Genomic DNA, 18292 nt, shown 5'->3' on the forward strand with positions numbered 1-18292 from the left:
GTGCAATGATGTGATCTTGGCTCACTGCAACCTCAGCCTCCCGGGTTCAAGTGATTCTCCTGCCTCAGCCTCCCGAATAGCTGGGAGTACAGGCCCACGCTACCACATCCGGCTAATTTTTGTATTTTTAGTAGAGTCAGGGTTTCATCATGTTGGCCAGGCTGGTCTCGAACTCCTGACCTCAGGTGATCCACCTGCCTTGGCCTCCCAAGTGTCTATCAACAGATGAGTGGATCAAGGAAATGTCCTATATATACACAAAAGAATTCAGCCTTTAAGATGAAGGAAACTTTGTCATTTGTGAACCTTGAGGACATTATGTTAAGTGAAATAAGCTAAACACAGAAAGACACATACCATATGATCTCACTTATATGTGTAGTGTAAAAAGGTTGAACTCACAGAAGGAGAGAATAAAATGGTAGTTACCAGGGGCTGGGGAGGGGTGAGGGTTGGAGAGATGTTGGTTAAAGGGTACAAAGATTCTGCTAGATAGAAAGCATAAATGTGAGAGATCTGTTATACAGCATGTGACTCTAGTTAATAGCAAAGTATTGTATTTGTAAAAATTGCTAAGAGTAGATCTAAACTGTTCTCACCACAAAAAATGATGAACATATGAGGAAATGTGTATGTTAATTAGCTCGATTTAGCCATTCCACAATGTATACATATTTCAAAACAACAATTATACACGAAAATATATACAATTTTTGTCAACTGAAAAAATAATTAGGCTGGGCACAGTGGCTCATGCCTGTAATTCCAGCACTTTGGGAGGCTGAGGCGGGCAGATCACTTGAGGTCAGGAGTTTGAGACCAGCCTGGCCAATATGGTGAAACCCGCCTCTACTAAAAATACAAAAATTAGCCAGGCGTGGTGGTGCGTGCCTGTAATCCCAGCTACTCGGGAGACTGAGGTAGTAGAATTGTTTGAACCCAGGAGGCAGAGATTGCAGTGAGCCAGGATTGTGCCACTTGACTCCCTGGGCAACAGAGCGAGACTCTGTCTTTAAAAAAAAATAAACAAGAAAAGAAAAAATAATTAACTTTTTAAACGAGCCTAGAAAAAAAAAAAAAAAAACAAATCTCACATAACCCTGACAGATCAGAACTGTTACTGCTCACATGCAAGCTGAGAAAACAGAGGTTCAGAGAGTTTGGATGGCCGATCCACAGTCATACCACCTGTGCAAGGTGGGCCTAGATAAGATACTGCATCCCTGACCCCAAGGCCACGTGCTCAATGCTCTGTTTCACTGCCCGCCTCTGAGTATTTTGGAGACTGTGCCTTCTACACTAAGAAGTCAGCCTTGCACAAATGGGTTAAAGACAGGTCTCCGGCTGCAAGGGGGATGACTGGATGACTTTCCTGAAATAGATACAGGGTCTGTCTCAGCTCTCTGCCTACAGCGCAAAGGCTCAGAAAATGAACTGCCCACAGGCCCAGCCAGAGGCTTCCTGGGGTCCTGCTTATTCCAGTATCAGACCGGAAGCCACTGTATGGCCTTGTGCAAGTCATCTCGAAGCCCTTGGGCTGCCTCTGTCTGCTCATCTGTCAAATGGGTAGGATTTGCCTGGCCTGTGCAGCGTGACCTATTTGAGTAAGATGAGAAGGGCCAATGAGAATCTCATAGAAAAGTCAAAAAAAGGACTGCCAGGTGTTGTTCTGGTGATTCTTCTGGATTCATCATCACTAAACATTGGGAGCAGCTTTCCTTGTAATGCCAAGAATCCCAGCTCTACACTTCAGAGACAGGGCCCTGTCTCTGAATCTCAGTTCTCTCATCTGTGAAATGGGATGAGAGAATAATAGAATCTGTCATTCAGGCTGCCTTAGCCATGAGTGGCATGGAAAAAAATCGTAAGTCAAATGGAAGCCATTATTATTGTTCTTGTCATTATTATTATTAATCCCAGAGGAGGCAGCGATCTGCAGGGTTATGAAATCACCCACGTGGACTGAGGAACCTTTTGCACAAATATCCCCAGCTATCAAAACACCTAAACAGCCCAGTAGTGGCGCTGTCAGCATCACCAGGGGCTGTCTAGGGGCCATGTACCAAAGCCACATGGCCCCTGCTTGACAGGGTGCCCAGTGCCTGCCAAGGTTCCCTCTTGCGCAGCCCAGAAGCAGCAAGCCATCAACTTCCAGAAAGTTCCCAAGTCCCAGGGATTTCCAAGCAGAGGAACAGACAGATTGGCTGAGGTGGGCTTCCTGGAGGCCGGCCCCCACCGCCACTTTCCAAGTTTAAGATCCAGGGAGCAGCAGTGGCAGCCAGCTCCCAAAAGTTTACCCGTCCACTCCTCCTCCCCGTGCCATCCCGCAGGCCGTGCCCCAATGTTATGGTCCTCACTGTCACCTTCAGCAGACTCTCCACCTGAAATCCCAGCCCCAAAAGCAGGAAGGAGGGAAGACTTAGGGAGGGGCAGCCACCTACTTGGGTCTCTCGGTCAGGGCCAGTCAGGATGCCCATGGTGCAGGGGTTCAGCTGAGGGCTGTGACGTTCATCCCAAGCCTGGGTGGGTGCATGCAAGTGGGAGCCCAGCTCCCGAGCCAGCGTGGCTCCAGTGGCAGAGGAGCCAGCAATCCTTCCTGCTTCTAATCAGATTGAGAAGATGTGCAGGGAACGGCAGAAGCATCCCCAGGGAGGCCAGGTGGAACCAAAAGGCCGTGGTTGCTAGGGAAAGCTGAGCTGTTGCCTGTAGAGACCGGGTCTCTAGGCGACCATCTGCCCGTTACCGGGCCCTCATGTCCTCAGTAAGCTGTGTCTCTGCAAAGCTGGCCAAGAGCATCCTTCCCCAGCCAGTGACAGCCCAGTTTTGCTTGCCCTGGGCCTCACACCCTCTGACCCTGGCCCTGTGATCACCCACTCTGTCACTCCCTTGCCCCTCCCTGGGCCTGGAGCCCAAAAGTTTCATGAGTTCAAAACTCTGGGTGAACATTTGTACGAAGACGTGCACACCCGCAGCATCTGCGGGTAACTCCAGATGCATGTGCATGTGTGCAAGGCTGTCATGTGCATGTGTGCAAGTGTGTGCATGTGTGCAAGTGTGTACATGTGTGCCTGTGTGCACACACATGTATGAACATGTATGAGTGTGCTGCTTGTGCATATATGCAGGATGTATGTGAGTATAAATGTGTGCGTGCCTGTACATGTAAGTGTGTGCATAACCCAGCATATATGTCTGTGTGTGTCGGTGTGCTGGTATATACGGGTATAGTGCAGATATGCGTGTATGTGCCCATGTGTACTGCATTCTGAGAACATATGTATAGTTAGTACTCGTGTGCACATGCATGTATGTGAGCATAGTTGATCACTGGCCTTCAAAGGGTGTCTCAGATCCAGAGCAGTGGCAAATACAGGGGTTTTCCAGCCTGGGTGTTAGGTGTATAAGTTCAGCAAGGGAGCCACTTGCAGCTATGCACTCCACACAGAAGCATAGCTCCATCGAAGGCAGAGGGCAAACAAGCTGCTCTAATGAAACCAGGCAGCAGCTAAGTTCTTCACCTTGCTGGGACTGCAGGGTGGCTCAGAAGGCAGAATTAGGACAAGTCAGGAAGGGATAGAAGCCACAGGAAAGCAGGCTTAGTTTTAGTGTAAGAAATAATTTCACAAGTCAGAGGGGCATACGGATGAAATGGACAGCCTTTGAGAGTTTGTGAGCTCCCTGTCACTGGTGGTAAGCAAGTCAAGGCTGTGTGGCCTCCTGTCAAGGATGGAAAGAGTCTATGTGAATTGAGTAAGGATGGACTAAAAGCAGATGACACTGAATAGGCCTCCAGCTCTGAAATCCTGTTTAACTATTTCCTGACTGGAACAAAAAGAGGCTATCAGCGGGGACGAGAACAACAGTGGCCATCGATGGGGCACTTACTCCAGGCCTGGTCCTACCACTTCCATCATCACCGCTGGCCCTGATGACCCCCTGCAGGAGGCTTGTTTTATCCCCCATTTTACAGATGTGGAGACAGAAGCTCTGAGCAGGTACACCACTTGCCCCGGTCATTTCACTAACAGAAGCAAAGTGGTATTGGTGTTTCGGATGCCAAAGCCTGTGCTCCTAACACTCACGGTGCTATCCTGTCTCAGGCCATGGCCAGAGAGACAGGTCAGGGAGAAAGGATGGGGGTCATGAGGTACCTATGGCAGGCAGAGAGACAGGGACATAATGCCAGGGGACTGGAGCAAGGACAGAGTAACTTACTATCACCTGGCCCACCATAACAGTCTCCTCACTGTTCTCCCTGCCTCAGTCTTTCTCCAACACAGCTGCCAGATCATGCTACTCTCCTGCTTATGAACCTTCAATGGCTCCCTATCGCCTTTGGGAAAACAAGTTCAAGGCTTTACAACCTGCTTTTGAGGCAGTCCTTCTTTCTTCTTCTTCTTCTTTTTTTTTTTTTTTTTAATAGAGATGGGGTTTTGCTACATTGGCTAGGCTGGTCTTGAACTCCTGGGTTCAAGTGATCCACCTGCCTCAGCCTCCCAGAGTGCTGGGATTACAGGCGTGAGCCACCATGACTGGCCGACCTTCTTGAAACACTAACTTGGCTTCTAGGCCCCATACTCTTCTTGTCTCTTCCCTGCTCACGGGTGCCTCCTCCTCAGTCCTTTTTGGTTCCTCATCTCCCCAACCTCTGGTCTTGTCCATGAGCCTCTCCTCTATCCACACTCGCTCCCTGGGCATCTCCTTGAACCCCATAGCTTTCAATGCCACTCACATGCCCAGAATCCCAATGTCACATCTCCAGCCCCACCTCTCCCGCTCCTAACTCCAGGCACAGGTGTCCAACTGCCTGCTCTTCCCCATGCGTATCCCCCGTCCAGCCATTCTTCCACTCCCCCTCCATAGTGTTTCCTGATCTCTAGTGTTTAACTTTTATTTTAACTGAACTCTTCTGTGTGTTTAGCGTTAAAATCTATGGATGTGGGTGGACGATCAACCATTACTGGGCAGTAGAGTAGAACCCAGGACAGCCCTAGAAGGCATCAAAGGCAACCAAGGCGGGTGGATATGGAGGGGAGGCAGCCTTGGCTTTGTGAATAATGGGAGAACTGGGAGTCCACTGCATATGCCCATGCAGCCAACTAACATTTATGTGGTGCCCACTGTGTACCAGGCACCGTTCTAGGCTCTAGGGACATGGCAATGAAAGCAACAGATAAAAGTCCCAGCCCTCTTGGAGGCTGCATTCTAGTGTGTGTGGAGAGGGATGTGGAGTGGTGGGTAATATGATTCCCAGGTCATGATGAGCACAGCAGGGGAACCTCAGCTTCTCCAAGCCTCACACGGCACAGAACAAGAGAAAGGAGCTCCCATGAGCAGCAAAGAGTGCCCAGACCCCAGGAGCTCAGCCAACCCCAGCCGCAGGACCATTCCCAGCCAGGTGAGCAAATGACTTACTCAGTCACTTCCTCCTCCTCTTCCTCCTCCTCCTCTTCCTCTTCCTCCTCCTCATCTTCTTTCTCCTCTTCAATCCTGGACAGCTCTCTAAGTTGGGGTTAGAGGCAGGAGGTGAGTCCACCTGAAGCTGCCCCGCTGAGTCTACCTCTTGCCCCCATTTTCTGTAGGATGTCTCATGACTCCTGAGCCTGGACCTAGACTTTCCAACCAAGGCTCAACCTGGGGAGCCCCACCTGAGCAACCCTGGACTCTCTCTGGCAACAAACCCTCTCCTCTGCACGAGGGGACTGTCCCAGCCACTGTCCTGGTGGTGACCCTAGGTCAGCCTCTGATCCTCTCTGGGCCTCAGTTTCCCCATCTTAGCTATGTAAGTTATGGACTTCAGAACCCGAGACCTCCTGCTGTCACCAAGCATCTCTAGTAGGAAAAAAGATTGCGACATCCCTATGGAAAGCGACTTGGCGGTCATGACCACAAATCCACATTCTCATGACCAATGACCCACAATTCCCCTCTAGAAATCTCCTGCAGATGTATTCGCACACATGCAAAGACATGCATACAAGAGTGCCTGTTGCAGAATTGTTCATAATAACAAAAATTTGGAACCAACCTAAATGTCCATCAATAGTGAATAATAAATTATGGTTGAGCCATATGATGGAATACTATGCAGCAGTGAAAAATGAAGATGCTCTCGCCGGGCACGGTGGCTCAAGCCTGTAATCCCAGCACTTTGGGAGGCCGAGGCAGGCGGATCACGAGGTCAGGAGATCGAGACCATCCTGGCTAACACGGTGAAACCCCGTCTCTACTAAAAAAATACAAAAAACTAGCCGGGCACGGTGGTGGGCGCCTATAGTCCCAGCTACTCAGGAGGCTGTGGCAGGAGAATGGCGTGAACCCGGGAGGCGGAGCTTGCAGTGAGCTGAGATCCGGCCACTGCACTCCAGCCCAGGCCACAGAGCAAGACTCCGTCTCAAAAAACAAAAAAAACAAACAAACAAAAAAACAAAAATGAAGATGCTCTCTATATCCTCAATGTGGAAAGACCTCAATGTATGTTGTTGAATAAATATAGCGAGGTGCAGATAGGTACGTGTGCTATGCCACCTTCTGTACCAAAAGAAAAAAGGAGGGAGATGTGAGCTTGCATATGCCCAGACTGTCTCTAGAGTGGCACATAAGAACCTGGTAGCCGTTGTACCCATGGGAGAAGGATGGCTGTATGAAGGCAGGGGGAAGCAGGTTTGGTTCCTGCTCTGTGCCTTTTTATACCTTTGGGATAAGGTACTGCATGCTTGGTACCTTCTCAAACAATAACTAATCTTTTAGGGTCTTCTCAGACTCCCCACCTCGGCATCTTTTCCACGGCTTTGTTCTCTTCTTCATAAGCTGGAACCACTTCTGTACCCTGCGAGCTGGTACTGATATCCTGGTGGGCATCCTCCCAGCGCGGTTCAACCTCTTCTAGGACGAGGTCAGGCTCCACTTGCCCTCCAGGAAGGATGCTGACTGCAGGGAACACAGGAAGAGACATTTATGGGATGTGCAGGGGAGTGAGCTTGGGCCTCTGAGTCCCAGGGACCCCGCAGGGAGCCCTGGCTATGGCCAGCAGTGCCTCAGTGCTTAGTCAGGCAGTGGGGAAATGGCACTTTCCATTTTCAGCGTGACCAGATCGGTGTTCCGGTGATGGGCTGAAGCTTGTGCTCATTCACTCTGTCTCCATCATCTTCCCCCTTTTTCCTCGAGACAGAGCTTTGATTATGGTTGAACCTGTTTCTCACTGGGGCCTCCTTCTTACAGGTTTGTGCAGAGGCAGAAACAATGTTTCTAGTCACAGCATCACAGGGATGCCAAAAGGCCCAGGTTCAGGGTCCACCTGGCCACATCCAGGTGCAGGTAGCCTGGATTGTCCTGAGGGATGCAGAGAGAGCTTCCTGCTCTGTAGATGTCACCCCCTGGTGACAGCATGCCCATATGTTCAGCATTTGCTTCTGAGAGTCCTTCCCTCCCTCCTGGGTCTAGAGGCTCCACCCTCCAGGGAAACTCCACTTCCTCACGGGGGTGGTCCCGCCTTCAGATGGGAGTCTAATTTTCAACATTTCTTCACGTATCCTGGTCCTTGACAACGAAAACACCCTGGGCCTGTGAGCTTGGCAGATGCTCAAAGGGAGTGCAGAGCAGTCCATCAGGAACCTAAGCCTATCCCCAGGCTGGTGTCAGCGACAAAGGACAACGCCTGGACACCAGGTGTCCCCCAAAAGCTCCAGGGATCTTGGTGGCCCTCAGCCAAACATAAATTAGTAATAGTGACTTTTTTGTGGTTGAGACAGGGTCTTGCTCTGTCGCTCAGGCTGGAGTGCATTAGTGCAATTATGGCTCACTGCAGCCTCGACCTCCTGGGCTTCAGCTATCCTCCCACCTCAGCCTTCTGAGTAACTGGGGCTACAGGCATGCACCACCATACCCGGGTAGTAGTAACGATGACTTTAAATGGAAGCTGGCCTCAAGTCTTATCCTGAGATTTTGGCTGTTACTGTTCATAATGTTGCATAACAACAATAATAGTAAGAGCGGCTGCATTTTTGAGCACTTCCTATGTGCCAGGACCTGTGCTGAGTGATTTACGTGGAATAACTCAATTAGTCCTCACATCAACATTTCGAGGTTATAATTAGCATCCCCATTTTATTTTCCCTCTTTTATATTTTTCTCCCCATTTTACAGATGAGTAAACTGAGACAGAGATAAATACCTTATTTTATGGGGTGCTTCCTATTGCCAGGCATGTAGCTCCCCACTTCTAGGTACAGATATTATCCCTGTCTCCCAGATGAGGTGCTGCCGGCCCTCTAGGGAAGCCCCAAGCACATCCCGAACTAGCTGTTTCCATGGTTGCTTCCGGCTCCTCTGGCCCTGCAAATGCCCCTGGGGTTTAGCCAGGGAGGCTCCTCCAAGTGTGACCCTGAATCCGGTGGTGGGACGTGTTGCCCGGGTCAGTCTATGCTGCTGTCCAGCAATGGTACAGCGTCTCCACTCTAAGCAGCCCCTTGGGGTGTCAGTTCCCGCCTGGGCGTAGCAGGGGACATCCAGGGAACAGAACATCTTGCCTGACAGCACGTGAGCTTTCACAGCAGCCCCAAAGGGCAGGAATGGTACTTTCCCCCTTTTAAAGAGAGCCAGCTCAGAGAGGCTGAGTGTCTTGTCCCAGGCCACACAGGAAGGTGGAGGCAGAGCCAGGTCCCCTGACTCCCGTTTTCCCAGTGCACTATCCCAGGTGACAAATGTGTCCCACGAGCACCTCATGGCATCAGCGGCCACTCCTTACGGGGCACTGTCCTTAAGAATTGATGCCGTCCTTGCTTCCACACTGCCTTTGTTTTCCATTAACCTTTTCTTTTTAGGTCCTATTTAGTGCGTGGGTATTTTATAAGCATTTCCTTCTTTTTTTTTTTTTTTTTTTTTTTTTTTTTTGAGACAGAGTCTCGCTGTGACACCCAGGCTTGAGAGCAGTGGTGCGATCTCGGCTCACTGCAGCGCCTCCTGTTCAAGCGATTCTCATGCCTCAGCCTCCTGAGTAGCTGGGATTACAGGCGCATGCAACCACATCTGGCTAATTTTTGTATTTTTAGTAGAGACAGGGTTTCACCATATTGGCCAGGCTGGTCTCGAACTCCTGACCTCAGGTGATCCACCCACGTTGACCTCCCAAAGTGCTGGGATTACAGGTATCAGCCACTGTGCCCGGCCTCATTTCCTCCTTTCATCTCTGCAGCAGGCCTGCAAGACGTGTCCTATACTATTCCCATTTTACAGCTAAAGATTCTGCAGCTCTGAGAGGAGGACAGTACCCAAGATTACCAACCTGGAAGGGGAGGGATGGGGTATGCTGCTACACAGCCCCCAGGGCAGGCCCCCAGGAGGCCTGGTGCAGGAACTGCTGGCCCATCCCTGAAACTCCGACCGCGCCTCTCTACAGGTGTCTGATTCATAGCTCTCCCAGCTTCTCCGCGGCCCTACCGAGGTGTTCAGGAGCTATGAGTGCTACAGTTCCCATAGAAACTGCCACTCCACCCTGGCATGCCACCTCTTGGTCAGTGGCCTCTCTGCCCTCAGGGCCGTCAAATGAGGTTCTGACCCTAGCCGATGAAAGTCAACAGTCTTGGTTGGATGCAGTGGCTCACACCTGTAATCCCAGCACTTTGGGAGGCTGAGACAGGCAGATCATGAGGTCGAGAGATCAAGACCATCCTGGCCAACATGGTGAAACCCCTTCTCTACTAAAAATACAAAAATTAGCCAGGCGTGGTGGCAGGCGCCTGTAGTCCTAGCTACTCGGGAGGCTGAGGCAGGAGCATTGCTTGAACCCGGGAGGTGGAGGTTGCAGTGAGCTGAGATCACACCACTGCACTCCAGCCTGGTGACAGAGCAAGATTCCATCTCAAAATAAAATAAAATAAAATAAAATAAAAAAGAACGAAAGTCAACAGCTCCATGTGGGAAGGAGCGCCTGCTTCCAGGATCAGCAGGCAGGAACCTGGGCACACGAATTCTAGGCTAAGGCACCCACCTGGACCCCTGGGTCTCTGTCAAAGCCTGAGCCCTAACTCCAAACCACCACCCTTTCTGGCAGGCCTGGGTCATGATACCTCCTTCCTCTGCCTCTCCCTGGCCCAGGCTCACATCTCCTCCCACCTGGCCCCAAAGTACTAACCTCTCACTGGGTGTTTCTCAAAGTATGGTCCCAGCCTCTCCCGTTCATCAGAATCATCTGAGAAAGCAGGTACTTCTCAATAAAGCAGATTCTTCCATAACCATTGCTCGGTGGTGAAAGAGGAGAGGAGGGGAGGAGAGGGGAGGAGAGGGGAGGGAGGGGAGGGAGGGGAGGGAGGGAGGGGAGGGGAGGGGAGGAGGGAAGAGGAGGGGAGGGGAGGGAAAAAAACAGAACCAGATTCCCAGCTCCCAGTACTCTTGAATCACAAAGTCTGGGGTAGGACGTTCTTCATAATTGGCCCCAGGTGCTTTGGAAGGGTCTCTGCTTTGATTGCTCTCCCTGTCTCCAATGCTTGTTCAGCCTCAGAGTAATCTTTCTGAAGTCACTCCCCTGCTCAATCACCTTCAATGACTCCCCATTGCCTACAGCCTAGTCTCCTAGAGTGAGGCCCCAACTTCTCTAGTTTTATCTTCCGCATTAAGGATGCTGGGCTCCACATTAGCTGAAGTCCCACCACTCTCCTGTATACCACACTTTATTTCCTCTACTGGGATTGCCCCACCTCATCACCAGTTTGAGACCTCAGGGATCTCGAATCCAAAGGCCTGCCCAGCCAGGGTGATGATGTATACAAATGAAGGGGCAGGTGCCACCTGCCTTCAGGTGCCAGCAGCTGCCCAGACTGTCCTCACAAGCACAGTGTGGGCCCATTACAGCCAGGTCTACCCAGTTTTCGAGAGAAGACAGATTTTTTCATGTAAAGCTACCTGATTTTTAAATGTCGGCAATCAATTCTAATTTTTAAAATCACTCCATGGCCCTAACAAAGACACATGTGGGCCAGCTGGGAGCCAGGACCCCCGGCTCAGGAGCCCTGGCTAATTCCTCCCCTCCTGCAACCCAATACCCCAAGCCCAGGGCTATTCAGTCCACCCACTTTTAAAATCTAAACCCTTCTTTTAGCTTTATCCTCAGCAATAATATCATGCAATCACAGGTTTGATGTGCTCATTTACGCTCTTTTAATGTTAATGGAAATGTTTGTTGCTGCTCACTGGTGTCCCCAAGCCTTGGAAGGAGAAAGTGTGGCCAGGCCTAGGGAGAAACCTCTTCTGGGAAAAACTGTATCTTGTCGAGGTGCTGACTGTGCCAGGTACCACACTGGGAGCTGTGCACGCGTCCTCTTAAAGAGATGCTCAATACTGAGTCCTCCCTCCATGGGGCTTTTTAATTTATTAATTAAAAAAAGGTTTTTTAGAGACAGGGTCTCACTGTGTTGCCCACGGTGGTCTCGAACTTCCAGGCTCAAGCAATCCTCCTGCCTCAGCCTCCCAAAGTGCTGGGATTATAGGCGTGAGCCACCACGCCCAGCTATGGGGCTTTTCCACAGCCCTCTAGGGGTAAGTCCTGCTGTCTAGCCTAAATCTTGCAGGCTGCCCATGGCTGGCCTTCCCCTTGTTCTGGTCTGGGAGGCTCTGGGGCTGGTGCAGGTGACGCTGGCTCCCCTTGTCCTGCCTGGGAGTGTGTGGACAGGGAGGGGTTCGCTGTTCAAATAGGGTGGGGTGTCAGTGGCCACCTCCCCCCGGAAGGTCTTCTCTTCAGGGCATCCTTCTTTCCTTCCATCCGTGTGTCCATCTGAGCTCTCCCAGATTCCCTTCTCCCTTATTTCAGAGACCTCCAGCTCCCATCACCCCTGAAACAAAGGAGAAGACAGGGTGGGTGGCTGGGTGGACAGGCGGAAGGAATGAGTGAGTGAGTGAGTGAGTGGATGAGTGAATGAATGGGGAGGGCAGGGGACACATAACCCCCAGCCCCTGAGAGTCTCCCCATGACATGGGACGTGAGTGGAATAGTGTCTCCCAAAAAGATAATTCCAAGTCCTAACCCCATTACCTGTGAATGTGACCTTATTTGGAAATAGCTTCTTTGCAGGCGTGATTAAGTTAAGGATCTCAAAGTGAGATCATCCTGGATTTAGGGTGGGCCCTAAATCCAATGACTGATGTCCTTTTAAAAGAACGGAGAGGGAGGCTTGACACACACAGACACAGAGGTAAAGGTGTGTAGAGACGGAGGCGGGAACTGGAGGACAGCCAGAAGCCAAGGTTTGCCAAGGACCACAAGTGGCCAGCAGGAGCAAGGAGAGCGGCACGGGCATGTCTCGCTCAGAGTCCCAGGAGGAGCCGACCCTGCCAAAGCCTTGACCCTGGACTTCTGGCTGCTGAATGGTGGGAGAATCAGTGTCTGTTGTTCTAAGCCGCCCAGTGTGTACACATCTGTTACGGCAGCCCTAGAAAAGGAAACCAAGCCAGCTCCCCGCCCTGTCCCCATGAGCCTGCCCACATGGCCACCCAGCGTCCACCCATAACCCACATGCTCCAGACATTACAGGGAGGCCCTGGCCACAGCTGGCAGAGAATCCCGCCTCCTTCCAGAGGGGAAGAGAAGAGGGTTCTGGTGCTCCATCCTCAGATGCAGACCCTCTGGAGGCTCTCTGCCCCCAAGGAAATGTTTTTAGTTCCTTTAAGCGGAGGCTGCCAGGCCAGGTGGACTCGATTTGCTCTGTGACCTTGGGCAGGTGCTTTTGGTTCTCTGAGTTCTGCCCACTGCCTGCCCCAACAGCCATGAGGGTCTCTGCTCTGTTACCCCAGATTGGCCGTGAGCTTTCGTGAGAGACTGCGTATGCTCTGCTTTGAGACAGGCCAGCTCTCCTCATGTCATCGCCATGATTACCATCAACCCTAACGCCCCCCCATGCCTCTCCATCAGACCTGAGCTCCACAGTGCACTGGCCAGTGTGTGCTCCAGGCCACAGCGGCCACCCCCAGCTTCAGGGCACTCGTGGAGACCACCATCGGCCTAGTGGGGCTGGGGCTGGACACAGCCTTGTAGACACAGGGCAGAGCTCAGAGCCCTGGCATACCCTGAGGCCTGTGGTTGGAGGGCTTGTGTCCAGGATGGAACAGGGGACGCCACCACCCACAGCCCCTGAGCTCTGCTCACAACTAGAACCCATCACAGGCCTGGCACATAGTAGGCTATCCTTAACTATGTACTGAATGAATGAATGAATGGATGGATGAATGAATGCCTGTTCACCACATGCCTCTCTGGAGGCCATGAAGTGAAGAAAGAACAGATCCTGCCTCCAGCCCCTTCCTGGTCTCAGCCCTCTGTCCCTGATTCCTGGCTCGGGACTGGTCTCAGTCCTCTGTCCCCGATTCCTGGCTCCGGGCTGGGATAAAGGGCATCACATGCCTCCCCAACCCAGCCGCAGGTGACAGGGACCCCTCCAGCTCAAGGGAGCTGGAGGCTGTGGGGCCTGATTCCTCCAGTGAGACCCCACCCCTCTCCATTTGGCTTGGCCAAACCCATTTGCCCAACTGCCAGGGGATGAGGGAAGCTCTCTGGACATTACCAGCAGGAAGGAGAGCTCATCTGACTTAGCCCCGGGACTGTTTGCTCCGGAGAGAAGCCGGACACCAGGCTCCCGGGGCCTCCAGCCACCATCTGGCTCTGGGCCAGGCTCTGGCTACCTGGCCAGGCTGAACAGAGGTAGGGCCTGCAGAGCACAGGGCTCTCTCAGCTCCAGCTCAGGAGACCCTAACTGCCCCCTGTGTGAGTCCAGGTCTGGCCAGGGACAGCCCCGTTGCCCACATACAGTCAGACCCAAGGACACCAAGCAACCCTTCCTAATATGCACATGGGGACCCAGTAATGTGTCACTTACTGGTCTGCACATCACATATCCCAGGGGAGTCAGGCTCCTGCATGGAGAGAGAAAAAAGGGAAAATCCTGCCATGGCCTCTTCACCAGCCTCCCCATTTCAGCCACCCCTTCAAGGCCTTCAAGGTGACCTTGACCCACCTCTCCAGGCCTTAGTTGTACCATGGGATGGAGAAGAGAGTCCCGCTGTGCCCAGGGCCAATGAAGGATTTGAGGTGGGGGGAGGGGGCTTTGAGAGCTCGAGCCTTGGCTCAAGTGAAGCAAGGTGGGGGCGACCCCAGACAGCCACAGCAGCGGCACCTGCTCAGAAGAGCCAGGCCAAGCCCTTGAGTAACACAAAGACCCAGGACCTGGCCAGGCCTTCCTGTCTCTGGAGCCTAGACAGCTTTGTTTACAGAACTCTTTACCTCCATTCTCACAGCCCTGGGCATGAAAATGCAGGTAAAGAGTTCTGTAAACAACTGACCATTGGTCAGCTGGGACAACTGAGGTTCTGAGAAGGCCAGGGCGGAGGCCACACAGCCAGGAGAGAGATTAGGCTTCCCACCTCCCAGTTCCAGGTGCTTCTATAAAGACGTTCAATTGCACCCAAGAAAAAAGGGCCAGGTTCCTGGTTCATGAGGAAGGAGAGGAACCGGTGACAGGGCGCATGAGTGCTCTCCCTGGCCACTCATGTTGGAGCCCTAGGCTATCAGGAATGCACATAGGGTCTGCCAGCTCCTGTGAGCCTTACTTCTTCCCAGAATCTGGGTATCTCTGGACCTTTGCAAATGCTTGGAGGCCACCTCCACTGGGAAGCCTTCCTTGATGCTCCCAGGAGGCTCCACTTCTGTGCCCCATGTCCCCTCTGCTCCCCCATGGAAGGACCTCCCCCACTGACTGTGAACTCCTGGCAGGAGGGGCTGGGCCACCACGTCTCAGCCCTGTGGCCATTGTGCCTCAGAGTGGGTGGAATGAACGTGGGCCATGCAGACAGGAAGGCTGGGGGAGCTGGGCTTCTACCACAGGGTCCCTTTTTCCTGTTGTGCCTTCACACCCCAGGGACACAGGCCAACCATCCCGCTCCTTACCCGAGTTCCCAAGACCCCTCCCACCAAGGCCCCCACTTCATGCGCCCAGCACTGACCTGTTCCCCTATCTTCCCATGTAGCACTGGCTGCGGCAAAGCCATCTCCAGCCTGTGCAGGACCCACGCCACCAGCCTGCGGGTGGGAGAGAGTGTGCTATGTCCAGGTCGGAAGGGTTGTGGGGAAACCGAGGCCAAAGTCAGCTCATTCCCAAGGCAGAAAACAAGCCTGCCAAAAGGCAGAGCCTGCCAGGAGCCAGAGCCCAGGTTTCCAGCCTGAAAACCATTCCCCCCCACCGCTCCACCCTCCCTAAGTGAGCTTCTGGTTCAGGCCCCACCAGGTAGCTCAGGCTCCCCCAACCCTCCCACCCATCCCTGGAAGGGAGTGCATTTTGGGCATCTCACACATGGAAAGTGGCAACACCTGTCCTAATTTCCTTCCCTCCTTCCTTCCTTTCTTTCTTTTTTTCTTCCTTCTTTCTTTCTTTCTTCCTTCTTTCTTTCTTGACTTGGTGGCCCAGGCTGGTGTGATCATAGCTCACTCCTGTCTCAGCCTCCTGAGCAGCTGGGACTACAGGCACATGCCATCATGCCCAGCTGTTTTTTTGTTTTGTTTTGTTTTGTTTTTTTAATTTTTTGTAGAGATGGAGTCTTGCTATGTTGCCCAGGCTGGTCTCAAACTCCTGCTGCCACAGCTTCCCAAAGTACTCGGATTACAGGCGTAAGCCACTGCACCCAGCCTGTATCCCATTTTAAATACATGTATCCTCTGGCCCAGGAACTCTATTTCCACTGATTTATCCTCCAGATTTACCTGTGCATGAACTCAATGACGCATGCACGGGCTATTGATTGTGGCAAAAGGTGAAAACAAATGTAAATGTCCACTGAGTGGTTAAATAAAAACTGGTGCATCTATTTAATGCAGCTGTCAAAGAAAGAATGCAGTAAGACCTGTGTGGATAAAACCGCCTCTAAGACACATTTTTCAGGTTGAGAAAAAAAAAAAAGAAGCAAGCCAAACGGGGTGACTCGTGCCTGTAATCTCAGCACTTTGGGAGGCCGAGGTGGTCAGACTGCTTGAGGTCAAGAGTTCTAGACCAGCCTGGGCAACACAGTGAAACCCCATCTCTACTAAAAATACAAAAGTTAGCCGGCATGGTGGCCTGCACCTGTAATCCCAGCTACTCAGGAGGCTGAGGCAGGAGAATCGCTTGAACCTGGGAGGCAGAAGTTGCAGTGAGCCGAGATTGTGCCACTGCATTCCAGCCTGGGAGACAGAGCAAGACTCAGTCTCAAAAAACAAAGTAAAGTGCAGAAGAGTATGTATAGTTAGCTCCTGTCAGGTGTGTGTTGAAGGAAAAAAAAAAAAAAAAATGTACCCAAAGCTTGAAAGCTTGGACATGCATAGAAATGTGGGAAAGGGCACGAAGCTGATGTGGCTGCCTTGGGAAGGGGTCTGCACACATCCAGTTGAATTTTCTTCCAGGTTTCCTGGAGGTTGGGTGTTGGGCAGGGACAAGGTACTCATCCTGCTCCCTGGTGGGAGGCGCTGCATTGAGGGTGGCTCACCTGGCAGGGTCCCTGGGTGGTGGCAGGGAGGAGGCCTGGGCCTGGGAGCTAGGCTGGGGCTCTGGAGCTGGCACCTCCTTGGGTTCCTCTTTGGGCTGCAGGGGGACGGGTGTGGGCAGGGGGGCGCTCTCGCGGGCCTGCAGCTTGGGCTCTGTTTCCTGGGGGCGTCCTGGAGGCACTAAGCAGCAGGGAAAGCAGGAGCTAGAGACGTCATCCCTTGAGGGCTTCCTCCAACCCCTCAAGGGCACAGGGGCCAGATTCAAGGCACTAACAGGACTGAATGGGGAGCCCTTTGGGACCACTTCACCCATTCCTATCCTCAAACAGACCAGACAGACAAGGAAACTGAGGCCCAGGGAGGGGAAGGGACTTATCCAAGACCCACACGTCTCTTCCAGGACTCTGGCTTCCCAGTCTGGACTGGGGAGGGGATTCTGGTGTCCCCAACTACAGCCTGCTCCTGGCAAGCCCTGAACCCTGTCCTAGTCTGGGTGGGGGCTAACGGCCTCCGGGGAATTCTCCAGGGCCCAGTTGACCCCTGAGCCCAGCCCGTGACCATCCCAGGCAGCCCCCTCCCAAGCTCCCCTCCCTGTACCTGGGTCCGAGGCAGCACCTGTAGCAACTGCAGGCTCATCTCTCCAGACCTGGGTGACAAACAGGGCACAAGGTCATGGGCCACAGCAAGCTCTGTGCACTTCCCCAACCCCCACTACCGGCTGTGCACTGGCCCAAGGCTGGTGAGTGGGGAGGTTGGGGGGGTCTCTCCTCCTGAATCCCCGCCACCTCTCGCAGTCACTCCTCCCCATCAAGGACTCTCCAAGGGGGGCATCACCCTCTCCTGAGTTCCAGGGGGTGGGGACAGCCTGCTGGAGGAGGCAGGCCCTCCTGAGGCCCCAGAAACCCCCCCATATACATAACTCCCTGTCCCTCCCTTCCTTGGCTCACCTCGGAGGATTTGGGGGGCTGAGGAAGCACTCTCTCCAGATTCTGCTCCAGCCACAGGAGCAGCCGTGACCCGGGCCTGTGGAGGGGACGGTGGTCAGCAGAGCGCCCTGAGGGAACGGGTCAGTGCACTACCTAACAGCCCACCGCGGGGCCAGGCCCCAACCAGCCCTTCCGTGGCCTCCACCGCTGCTCCGTGTAGTGGGGGCCTTGTCCTGGAAACTCTCAAAGGGCCCCAAGGGGGTGGGGAAATCCTGCCAGACTCCAATTCTGAGCCAGGGCTGGACCAGGCTCTGGAACCACAGCCGTGGCCTCCTGGGGCATCAGGGGAGAGACAAGAGCCGCTTGAGGACCTGAGTGCAGCCCTGGGGGCTCCCTGTGCTGGAACAGACAGGGCTGGCTGGCTGCGTGGGAGTGTGACCTGTGCCATCACACAAGGCCTTAGACTTAGAAGGACCTGGTTTTGGTTTCATACTCTGCTGTCACAGTCTGAAAACATTAAAAAAAAAATTTTAAGGGGCCTGCATTTGCATTTGTCTGGGGCCCCACAGATTTATTATGTGGCTGGTCCTAAGGTCAAGGGTTGGATCCCAAATCCATCTGGCCTCTGGGAAGCCCCACTCTCTTCAGAGAAGTACCATGTTCCCAGGACAACCGGTTCCCCCAAGTATGGCCCAAAAGAAGGCTGGTGAGTCCTCTAGGTACCCTCACCCTAAATTGCTTTCATGGTCTCAGGAATCAGCAGCGTAGGTCTCAGAAGGAAGTAGAGGACCAAAAGACACAGAGAGCAAGCTGCAGCAAGGAATGAATGAATGAATGAATGAATGAATGAATGAATGAATGAATGAATGAA

General features: G+C 52.8%; 1 protein-coding gene across 3 annotated transcripts in view; it reads right to left on the reverse strand.

Annotated features, from left to right (window-relative positions):
* The window catches only part of CNGB1 (cyclic nucleotide gated channel subunit beta 1), a 90511-nt gene that overhangs the window by 62775 nt on the left and 9444 nt on the right, over nucleotides 1-18292 (reverse strand). Inside the window, exons 8-14 of one of the 3 annotated variants that reach the window (XM_026456872.2) lie at nucleotides 17443-17518; nucleotides 17111-17141; nucleotides 16498-16675; nucleotides 14986-15061; nucleotides 13863-13899; nucleotides 6771-6930; nucleotides 5416-5502 (exon numbers count right to left, since the gene is read on the reverse strand). In XM_026456872.2, coding sequence (XP_026312657.1) covers nucleotides 5416-5502; nucleotides 6771-6930; nucleotides 13863-13899; nucleotides 14986-15061; nucleotides 16498-16675; nucleotides 17111-17141; nucleotides 17443-17518 — 645 coding nt within the window. Of the gene's footprint in view, nucleotides 1-5415; nucleotides 5503-6770; nucleotides 6931-11130; nucleotides 11826-13862; nucleotides 13900-14985; nucleotides 15062-16497; nucleotides 16676-17092; nucleotides 17142-17442; nucleotides 17519-18292 lie in introns of those variants that run through there. The other 2 variants (XM_026456871.2, XM_023209855.2) reach the window with 2 other exon arrangements.

This window comes from Piliocolobus tephrosceles, chromosome 17 (genome assembly GCF_002776525.5).
Source record: "Piliocolobus tephrosceles isolate RC106 chromosome 17, ASM277652v3, whole genome shotgun sequence".
Lineage (NCBI taxonomy): Eukaryota > Metazoa > Chordata > Mammalia > Primates > Cercopithecidae > Piliocolobus > Piliocolobus tephrosceles.